This window comes from Marmota flaviventris, chromosome 3 (genome assembly GCF_047511675.1).
Source record: "Marmota flaviventris isolate mMarFla1 chromosome 3, mMarFla1.hap1, whole genome shotgun sequence".
NCBI lineage: Eukaryota > Metazoa > Chordata > Mammalia > Rodentia > Sciuridae > Marmota > Marmota flaviventris.
This window is the reverse complement of record NC_092500.1, coordinates 26,624,739-26,635,979: the sequence shown is the minus strand read 5'-3', so window position 1 is coordinate 26,635,979 and position 11,241 is coordinate 26,624,739. Positions and strand designations below refer to the sequence as shown.

Here is an 11,241-nt window from a genome sequence, read left to right as displayed (position 1 = left end):
AGGGTTGGTGCGGGAGACTGCGAGCCTAAGAGCCAGTGGGTGGGGACTGAGAGCAGCCCGCGCGCCTTAAGGAGGCGCCTTACTCTGCCTGTTGGCAGCCTTCTAGGACTTGGGGTGTGGGGTTGGGGGGCTGCCTCCAGCTAGATCCCTTCGGTCCCCGGGGGTGGGCAGTAGCCTGCCCCCACCTAATCAATATGTCGTAGAGGGCGAGTGGCCAGTTTCCGAGGAACCCACCCATCCTCTCCAGTTCCCCGTCCCCCCCCCCGCCGCGTGCCGCCCCAACAAAGCGTGGCTTGGAGGGTAAAGTCGAGGAGGTGCCAAGAGGGTGGAAAAGAGGAACCCCCTCCCCGCAGAGGGGCGAGAACGACTACTATTCGCTGGATCAGGGTGCCCAGCTGACGCGGGTGGGGGTATGCTCCGGCCGCCAAAACTGGGCTGGCGATGGCCGGGAACTTCTCCCGCTGGCCCCCCAAGGACCCCGAGGTGTGGGGTCACTGGAGGGCGGAGTCTCAGGCATCCGTACCGCCGCTGTCCGCACCGGCGCGCTCTCAGCGATTCTCCCGTGAAGCCTGCGCATTAGCGCCGAGCCTCTTTAAAGCGGTAGCGGGGGCTGTGGTCACATGAGCCGGATTCCTGGAAAGTTCCTGGAAAGCGGCCTCCGCAGCCGCCGGGCGGGGCTCGAGCGGAGCGCGGAAGCCGGGGGGGGGGGAGGCGGGGAGGTAGGGAGGCGCGTCGGACTGGGAAGTCGCGCGCACACACTGCTCTGGGGACAGACGTTTAACTCTTGCCAAGTCTCGCCGCCGCCGCGGCTCGTGGGCCTTGAGTTTCCCTTGAAGCATGAGCCTCTTCGCCCGCAGCCACCAGCGCTGCGCGGGCCGCGGACAGTACGCGCCGGGGCCCGGGGCGCACAGCCTCAGGATCCTTGGAGTACGGAGCACGGGCGCTCGCGACAGGTACCGGTGTGGGGAGCTCCGCCCCGCGGAGAGTGGCTGGGGCGGGCGGCGGGGCGCGGCCGCGTGCGCGGGGAGCGACCGGCGGCGTTGGCTTCCGCAGTTTAGGGCGCTCATAGAGAGTTCGAGCAGCGGCTCCCGCAGCCGGTGGCTAGTGCCAGCTCTCTCCGGTACCTTCCCGGTGTCGGGGAGTCTCCAGAGTTTTATTTTATTTTGTTTACCCCCCTAAACTGCTATTCAAATGTCTAATCCTCCTAATAACCTGATCGCCCGCTCCTCCCCTTCAGCCTGCCTCCGCCCTTGCTCCTTCCTCCCTCCCTTTCTCCTTCCCCGTTCCTCGGTCGCTGCTGAAGGGAACATCGGTAGCTGCACGGGGGCAGAGGGTGTCGAAGCCTGGGGAGTGGGGTCGGGGATCGAGGTGATGATCCCTAGGATTTTTGTCTGCCCTCTGCACAGAGAAGTCCAGCCGCCTCCGCAGAGCCGGTCTCATCCCCAGGCATCTCGTTCCCAAATTAAACGTCAACAGGGGAAACTCAGGCGGACACCCCTCCTCTCCCGGGCCCCTCCCGGCTCCCCCGCCCCATGTCCGCTGGGGAGGCTGCCTGGTGCGGAGGCGGCGGCGGCAGCCGTGGCCGAGGTAAGGGCTCGGCGTTGGTTGTTAGCAAGTCCCGCCGCGCTCGCTGTTGCGGGCTCTGTGGCTGCCGCGCTCGGAGCTCCTGCCGGGGCTGCGCGCTCCGGCCGATTCCTCGACAGCGCTCGGGGCGGCTACAGCAGCAGCAGCCGTCTCTGTCCCGGAGCGACCGCCACGGGCTGTCCCTCACTCCTGTCCCGAGCGCCTACTAGGGAGCTGGTGGAAGGGAGCGAGGCAGCCTCCAGGCTGGGATGCGGCCGCTAGTGCACCTCCACACCCCCGGCTGGCGTCTCGGGCCCCGGGAGCCCCTTGGCGCTTTAGGGCGTGGAACCAGCTTTTGCTGGGTGCTTCCTCCCAGGGGCCCTCAGACTGCGCGAGGTGTAAGATGGAAATGCCATTTTGGGGAACGATCCTGCTCTTTCCTTTTTAAAAATTTCTACTTGTCCTTGACAAGAGCCTGTCCCCACTCGTCCCGCAGGTGACTCTTTGCTTTTCTTAGACTGCCAATTTGTGATTTCAGCAAGCAGCTCTGGGCGCGAAGACTCCTGGTTCATCCTTATCCCGTCTCCCCACCCCCCTTTTCCTCAGCCAACTCGGTCTTGGATCCTTGCTCTCTTTATCCATCTTTTCTCCAGAGCTGGGCCAGGGCGGTAACTGGATGCTTGGGGTTAAACAGTGCAGGAGCTTAGAGGCGGCGGAGTCCCCGGGATTTTCCACGTCTCTGTTTCCCCACCCCCACCCCAGCCACAGGGGTCCAGTTCAGACTGACCCAACTCCCGCCCCACTTTCTCTTCACAGGCGATCTGTGGGTAACCGCGTCTGCGGGAGATTTTACCATCCCTCCTCTGGGACTTGGGGAGAAAGAACCAGCAGCTCCCCAACCCCTCCCCCTCCGCCACCATTTCGGACACCCCGCAGGGACGCGTTTTGGAGTTCCCTCTGACTTCCAGGAAGGACGCGAGCCCCTCTGTGACTCCAGCTCAGGCGGCCACCTGTCTTTGCCGTGCTGACCCTTCTTCCATGACCCTGCGGTGCCTCGAGCCCTCCGGGAATGGCGCGGATGGGACGCGGAGCCAGTGGGGGACCGCTGGGTCAGCCGAGGAACCAGCCCCCGAGGCAGCACGCCTGGCGAAGGCCCTGCGCGAGCTGGGTCAAACAGGTAGGGAGCGGACTGGCCACTACGAGGCTGGGAGGGGGCGCCTCCCCAAATTTGCTGCTGCGGGCTGCGCGGGCGGGAGGCGCTGCCGGGAAGTGCGGACGAGGTGGGAAGCAAAGAATGGGTTGGAAACATGTTTCTCGCTTCCAGTCCCTGCTCCAGGACTGGGGACCTCGGAGAGGGATGCCCGCCCTCGTGGCTTCGGGTCCTTGGAAATGTGAAAGGAGACTGGTTCTGGAGCAACTAAAGGCTTGGGGAAGGGCAGAGCGCGAGCAGGGCTTCTTGGAAATAGCCTCTTCGAGCTCTGAAACCTACACTATTTTCCGCAGCAGCTCAGGGGTGGGCGCGCAGACTCGAACCCAGGCCAGAGAAGGCGCCCGGTGCCTCCCTTTCCTCAGGGTGCAAGGCGAGTGGTTGCTGCGCTCTTGCAGCCCCAGCTGCGTCTGGCTCCCGGGCGGGGCCGCCACTGCAGCCCAGGATTTTGGAGACCAAGTTCGGGGACTGACAAGCTGCGGTGAGGGCAGTTGCCCGGGAGCTTGGCCTCCAGGAGCGGCGCACCAGGGAATGGCTTGTTTTAAGGGCAGTCCCGTGCAGCGTGGCTTACTGTCGTTTCTCCAGCATCTACAAGACATTTTTAAAAAATATGTGCAAGTTATTCAGGCTTTTAAAATCTGGATCCTAAAATCTTACGTTTGAGGCACAGTTTAAGTTTTGGATAGCAATAGGCCAGGGGCGGGGGACAGAGGGAAAAATTCCCTCCCTTCGTGTTCCGGTCTTTCCCTACGGGTCATGGGCTTTCCCTTGGCCGGAGAGACCCGCCGATTACAAGTATCCTGGTTTAAAAAATAATAATATTTTTTGACGGGGGCGGGGGAAGCACATTATTCAAACTTCTTAAATGCAAAATGTCTTTGAGTCATTTTTGAAAACGGGATGGGCCGGGGAGATGGCCGAAACAGATCAAATGGAGAATGCGGAGGAGACCAACGGTTGTGACTGAATTTGAATCCGGGCAAAGTCCACAAGAGTTTAGAGAAGATTATAAACCTGAAGTATCAATTGGGACTTCCCATTTCTCAATGACTGATGAGATAGTTGTAATCAGAGCAGCAAGCAAAAGCTATTGCAGGATAGCTGTACTTTTAAAATAAGTAAATAGTAGTGCTTTTGAGGGCTTTGAACAAGGGGTGCAGCCATTTAGGAGATTTTTTGGGGGAGAGTATAGGGGTGGCACCAACCATTCAAAAAACTTGCTTCTGATTTTAGTCTATTGGAATTACTGGAGTTGGGTTTTCCACTTTTTAAAAATATGGCTTTTATAGCTAATATCTAATTTATTTCTAATCTTTGTTTCAATGAAACAGTAATCAACTCATCATGCTCTGTCAGCCAGTGAGTCATACTGCAAATGTTTTTTTGGCTTATTAGAAGAAAATCTTAACATAGTTTAAAGGACAACTACAGAAAGTTATTTTGAAAAGAAATAACACTGGCTCACAGTTTGTGTTCATAAAATAAAACGGACTCACATTTTCATTAAATTCCTACCAAAGGTATTTGTGGTAGCCCCTGGTAAACTTCCACTCACACGTATTTTTTTTTTTTTTTTTAGAGCTAGAAACATTACTGGCAAGTACGTCCCCTATTCTAAAAATTCTTATAATAACTATTTTACCCTCTTTTCTTTTTCTTTTTGAACAAAAACCCCAGGATGGTACTGGGGAAGTATGACTGTTAATGAAGCCAAAGAGAAATTAAAAGAGGCGCCAGAAGGAACTTTCTTGATTAGAGATAGTTCGCATTCAGACTACCTACTAACAATATCTGTTAAAACGTCAGCTGGACCAACTAATCTGCGAATTGAGTACCAAGATGGGAAATTCAGATTGGATTCTATCATATGTGTCAAGTCCAAGCTTAAGCAATTTGACAGTGTGGTTCATCTGATTGACTACTATGTTCAGATGTGCAAGGATAAGCGGTCGGGCCCAGAAGCCCCCCGGAATGGGACTGTTCACCTCTATCTGACCAAACCGCTCTACACATCTGCACCATCTCTTCAGCATCTCTGTCGACTCACCATTAACAAATGTACCGGTACCGTCTGGGGACTGCCTTTACCAACAAGACTAAAAGATTACTTGGAAGAATATAAATTCCAGGTATAAGTGTTTCTGTTTTTCTAAACATCATCATATAGAGTATCTCCAAATGCAGCTATGTAAGACAACACCAAAACTTGAGCGACTGGATAACTGCACAGAATTCTAAAAACAGCTGAAGTCAACCTAATTTAAATGTGTAAAGAGGTAGCTAGGTATTTAAAATTCCCCTAGATCTTTTCACCTGAGTGATGCTTCCTTTCCTAAGGCTGACCAAGATCAGTTGATCCTTTTAACTAAGAAATAAAATGCCCCAAGAAAAGGCTGAGGGAGCATTTTATCAGAATGCCTTGTCTTTCTGAAGTTCCTTTGCGTTAGGTCCGAGCTCCAAGCGCCAGTAACAAAGAGCTCCAGTGGAGTACTGAAGAAGCAAAAGGAACCAAGCTGATGCAGGCTTACCTTGAGTTTATACGCCTGATGATCAGTATCTTTAAGGACATTTTATATGTTGCATTCTGATGTACGTAGTTTTGTCGAACACATCATGCTTGTGAGTATTTATCCCTCATTTTATGCAATTAACCAAATCAACCAAAAAAAAAAAGTGACCATGAGATCCTGTATTTGTCTTTTTACTACAGGTATGAACTCTCCTGTGAATGAGTACTGTAGTAACCCATTTCAAGGGAGCCTTATTTCAGAAATATTTCAAACTGGTGCAAATGGAAAAGACTTTCTCTTTTCCTTTAAGGCTAAAGACAAGAATGTCATGCTCTACAGGTGCAACTCAATCTCTGTTAATAAAAACTAGTGTAGATATAGACATTTTACCCTTTGAAGTAGATGTGCCCCAAACTGTTGCCATTGATTTTTTTGGAAATGGCTTTAGAAATTTCCCAGTCCTTGAATTGTCTAACCACGGACATCAGCAGTTGTCTCCCTTCTACTGTGTAGAATACCTTGACTTAATTTTCTTCCAGATATAGGGGGATACCTGCCTGTTTTTCAAAGTGTTTATTTACTGCTGTTACTATTTGATTAGAATGTATTAAATAAAGAAAAACCTGACTTTTGCCAGTTGCACTTTTTCCTTTGAGTTGCAGAGAATGTATAACTTTTGTGGTAATTAACAGGGGTTGTCATAAAAACTTTTTATCAAGTGAAATAAGCCAAGTACTCAGCAAGGGGTAGAATGTAACCTCCCCTTCTCTGAAGTTAAGGGCTTCATCCGCCCTTTATATTATGGAAAGCATGGTTTAGAATTGCTAAGCAGCCTCGTACTGATGCCTTTTTTCCAAAACCTGGTTCGAATGCTTCCAAAATTGTCTTATGGCCGGGTTTTTTACAAATTGAGTAGGCTAACACTAAATAAAAATCAAAACTTTTGTGGCCACTTTATGTTTTTGCTACACAGTCTCGAGACTGTTGCAAAGGTATCATCTTTTCTGGAGTGCAGATATTATTCACTTGCCATCTTTTAAATGTTGCCTGCATAGTTACATACTAGGGTGTGGGCATTAGAAAAGTCAACCTGGTATGTCACATGTGTACCCCGAATGAACAGAAAATTCAGTTACAAATTATAGTAGAACTTGCTTATTGCATATCTTACCTTATTTTTATGAAGATCTTTAAAATCACAAAACAGTTTTATGCCTGGAAGGAAAACATACTATGCATATCTAAAGAGCCGAGCTGGACTTTTAGGGTCTGGTCTTATTATGGGATGTATCGTTTTCATTCGGATCTTTAGATTCTGTGCTTTTTTTCACATCCTCTCTCCCTCCCCCAGCACACATACACTCTGGCAAAGTTTGTCTAGTGTTGGATATTTGACTTCTGGCAAAACTTCCACATGATCAGTGCCAAAGGGCTTTGAGGAATTTCTTTAAAGGTCTTTCTTGGCGTTTCTGTTCTGATTGTTTAAAACTCTACCACTTCTCAGTTACTGGGAGTGAGGAGGCAGTAGCAGGGCCTGAGTACTGTGGAGTTGTGAAAATTCTGCATTATTGCTGGCAAGTGACGTGACTTAAAGTTAGAGGGCAACCTAGATTTCTCTAGAGTATGCTGTGGAACTGATTGCGTTATGCTTTAATCCTTCCTATTTCAAGTAAGCTGATAAGTGTCAAGAGACACTCTTTTTTTTGTTTTGTTTTTACAATTTCTAGGCTCATTTGTTTATTAAGTTCCTTGTGCACCCGGTTCTTGGCACTTTACGTGCATTATCTCCTTTCATCTTCACAAGGATTGAATGAGCAAAGTACAGTGATTATAGGAGGTAAATATTTCTGCACCGATCCAGATGAACAAGTTAGCAGGCTATAAAAGGAACCTGGCCTTTTTATTCCTGCCTCAGTTGGAAGAGTATGGATACCTTAATTAGCGTGGGCTCTTTGGGATTCTAGTCAACATGAGTAGGTGGTTTTTTTCCCCTGAACTCTCCTGGAGGGAAAGCCCATAATAACTGGCATGAGGGGTGGATGGGGAAGGGGTTTACGTTTTTACTTGATGGCTGTTCTGATGCCAGTTACCAATTATCAATAGCCCTATTTTATATGCAGTGGGACAAAAAAAAAAAAAAAACGTAAAATGTAAACTTGTCTAAATTAACCTTAACACAGCCTACAAAAATATTCAGTATTCTCTTTCTATAGAGGACAGTGTGGCATTGGTAAAGATAATTGTTACTATTATTATTTTTGTTGAAGAATATCATATATAGGATTTATATCCCCACAGAGTTAAAACTTCTGATCTGAGTTTCTGTTCCAAGCAGAGATGAGGCAGTTTTTTGTTGCCATTCCAGTGGGCACTGGCAAATAGCTTTTTAGGAACATGAAGATGTTTTCAGAACTTTGGTGGAGAAAAAAGACAGTTTGGCTTCCATGAGCCCAGAGTTCTTTTTGGTGTGTCAGTATGAAAGTTTCAACCTCATAGTCATTATGTAATCCAAACAGGTAACAGAATGGAACGGTTCTTTGAGTGTTTGTTTTCTTGGAAAGGATTTTCTCTACTTTTAGAAAGCTGTACCTTGTCAGGATGGTAGGAGACAGAGACATCATCAAATAATCCAAGGGATGGAATGTTCTGAGACCAAACCGTGTCCTTCTGGGTTGTGGGTTTAGGTGCAGGGCAGGTGGGGGCTGAGTGGCTATGGGTCTAACAGCTGGGTTGAAGTCACTATCTCCCCTTTCCAGCAAAAGAATGTTACTCTAGGCCTTTCATTTCCTAAGAGGCCTGTATTCTCCTCTCCCAAGTTTTAATTTCCTAGAATTTTAAAGCTTTAAACCACTATTCAGATTGTAGTTAAGTCCTTTATTTTACCAAAGAAGACTTTCAGACCCAGAGACCTTAAGAGAAGGGCTCGCACACTTGTACACACACACACACAACCCAGCCAGTAACCACAGAGTCGGTATTCAAACAGATCTTTGCCTCTTACGTTTAGTGTTTGTAAATACGGCACAATTCCACCCTCTGTTAAAATTGTCAATACTCTTTTTGGCTCCAGTTCTCTTCACATCATATTTTTCTCCCTCTGACATTCAGAAACCATGCCATTGGAATACCATGATGGAATACTTGGAGTTCTTGGCTCCTTTTGCCCCACTTTGAAGAATCAGCCTCTCTTCTAGGTTTCATGATGCCTTAATCCACATTAGTTTTGCATTAATTTTAATTCCTCAAGGTTTCCAATTGTTTGCTGTTTTAAAATCCCAAATCTCCCTTCCACGCTGTATGACGATCTCATATCTGCCTCAGCCAGATGTGACTCACACACAGCTGTGGATACCCTGGTGACTGCCTACCCTTATGTCCTCACCAGTGGAACCTGGTCTTGCCTTTGCTGACTCTCGGGCATAACGGCATAGTTAGTTCATGCCTGTTTTTCTCATTTTTAAATAAGTTGCTCTTAGCTCATCAGACACAGCCGTATTGTGCACCAGTGAAAGGGGGTAATTACATTCTACTTGAGGTGAGTAATTGACTGACTTAAAGACCTTAAGATTAAATCTGTCCCCCGCTAACCCCTTTGGTTCCCCTCAGGTCTTGAAACAAGTAGCCAGCCCCAAATGGCACACTTTGCGTGCTTTTATTTTTTGTTATTTAAAGTATCAGAATCTTCTTTTTCACTGTTGTGCTTTGTTTGAAAGGAACATGGCTCTCCATTCCTTCATTTTCTGCTTGTCTATACATAGAAATGACACTGCACTAGCTGTTTCACTTTGAGACATGCATGCTTTCCTTGTATTCACAGCTTTGCATATTTTTAATTTTTTTCCCATTTCTCCTCTAAGTGGCTTGAGTTTGTCATTTCACGTTGTATAACAAATAATGACAGCTGTTGCTTGAGTAGGTAGCCTCCAAGTCCTGTCATCGCAAATGGTTGGAGAGTAGGTCAGCTAAACTCATGCAACAAAGTGGGATGAGCCCTCCTAACCCTTCCCCAGCTTGGATCCAGGGAGCCTTGATCAGCCAAGCATTGTCACAGAGAATGGGGCTCACTTCAATAAACATTTAGTGAGCCATAAAAATAAAACTGCTTTTGTAGACAACTCTGACTTTGAACTCCATTCTTTACTTATGGAAACTGACTTGCCCTAGAGGAGAGAACATTTTTTGATGGATTACTGTACTCCTGTGGCATTGCCACCATTAGATGCAGAAAGAAGAGAGAGTCAAGCCAGAGTCTCTGAGAGCAAAGGAAATATCCCCAGCTGCCGCCTTCTAAGCATAAATACCACCCAAGGAGCACTTTGCTATGGTGGAGACTTTTTTTTTTTTTTGCTAGTTAAACCATCATAAAACTTAATAAAATTTCCCAGATTGTCCCAGTTTCTAGCAGTTTTAAGATAAATTTTTATTTTTCTTTTGCTAAATGGTCTTTCCTTTCTGTTGGTTTGGTATCCCTTTTCTTATTTAGTTGCAGTCCAGAATGATGCACTGATCTTAAACATTCAGGAAAATATTTTCCATGTTGCATCTACCCAGAGAAGTTGTTTGATTTCCCAGTTTAACATTCTTTCTGCCATCTTGGTGAACTTGACTCTTTTTGGGTTCTTGAGCACAGCTTCTTTCTGTATCCTTCGGAGTAATGACCATTAATCCTGTATTCGGTCAGAAAGTGTGCTTGTACTTTGCAAATTTGATTTGGTTATCTGTTCTCAATTATCTGTAGTACTAAGGGATTGAGAGAGTGAGTTAACTGAAACCAATACAAATCTAGTCCATTATTTTCAACTTCCTCCCTAGTCTCTTTTGCTAAATCACTGTCAGGAATATCAGCTGCTTCCCTGTTCTCTCTATTTTCCTTGTCCTTCACATGATAAAGATATTAATAAGAAAGAAAGTGACTAAAAAGATGTCAAGTCTGACAAGAATAAGGGAATGGCACTTCCTTGAATGTCCCGAGGGGCTCCCTAGAGAGCCAATCTCTAAATACTTCGAGATTTTGTGAGCTGAATACTTATGGAGAAATTATTGGTAAAATCCAATCAGTTATGGTGCAAACGTTTACATTTCAGAAATTGGCAAGTGCTGCAAGTTATTAAGACTTCCTGTTTTTCCTAGATTTGGTTTGGCCACATAGCACTAGTGTAGGCATTATGTTCTCTTCAGTTATTGAGACCCGGCTAGCATAAGATCAATTTATCTGTGTCCTCCTTTGTACCAAGCCTAGTGCTTAGAATAGACTAGGAATGCACAATTTGAAGAATAATATTTTTTAAAAATTGTGCTTGTCTTGTGTTGGGCTATATTACCTTCTACTGGTGGACCAGGCCATCTTGATTCAGTTGTCCTTTCCTAGTTACTCAGTGGTTATCAGCAGATACCTTTTCAAGGTTTCTCACTAGGGAAGAACTGGATGTTCTCAAAGTCATACGACTAGTGATCACACCAATTCCTACCTCTAATGGGGATCAGGGTCTTTCTTTTAGCTGTATTTGTTCATTCCATTCCTTTCCTTTCTCCTTTCCTCCCTCCCTTCCTTCTCATCTGCTTTTCTCCCTCCCTTTTTCTCTTTTCTGGCAACATTGGATGCCTACTATATAACTCAAAAGGAATACAAAGAAGAGTACTCTTGGGCTGGGGTTGTGGTTCAGGGGTAGAACTCTTGCCTAGCATTTGTGAGGCATTGGGTTTGATCCCCAGCATCACATAAAAAAAAAAAAAAAAAACCTAAATAAGCAAAATAAATGTATTGTGTGTATCTACAAGTAAAAACAAAACAAAACAAAAGAAGTGTACTCTTATGTTAAGGGAGCTCTTATACCCTATGGGAAGAGATGGAGAGGAGAGCGACTTACATTTATTAAACAACTTGATATAGCCCATACTTTGAATAACCATGCCATTGAATCCTCAAAATAACCTAGTGAGGTATTTATTACCCTCACTTTT

General features: G+C 46.7%; 1 protein-coding gene across 5 annotated transcripts in view; it reads left to right on the top strand.

Annotated features, from left to right (window-relative positions):
• Positions 1–737: 737 nt before the first annotated feature.
• Socs2 (suppressor of cytokine signaling 2) overlaps positions 738–11,241 on the top strand; it is a 57,143-nt gene continuing 46,639 nt past the window's right edge. For 2 of the 5 annotated variants that reach the window (XR_011707050.1, XM_027953708.2), the window contains exons 1-3: positions 738–953; positions 2,380–2,740; positions 4,448–4,899. Coding sequence is in view for 4 of the 5 variants with exons in the window: in XM_027953708.2 (XP_027809509.1) it covers positions 2,602–2,740; positions 4,448–4,899 (591 nt within the window). In the remaining variant the exon portion in view is untranslated. Of the gene's footprint in view, positions 954–1,103; positions 1,121–1,406; positions 1,588–1,622; positions 1,962–2,379; positions 2,741–4,447; positions 5,913–11,241 lie in introns of those variants that run through there. The other 3 variants (XM_027953785.3, XM_027953880.2, XM_071609645.1) reach the window with 3 other exon arrangements.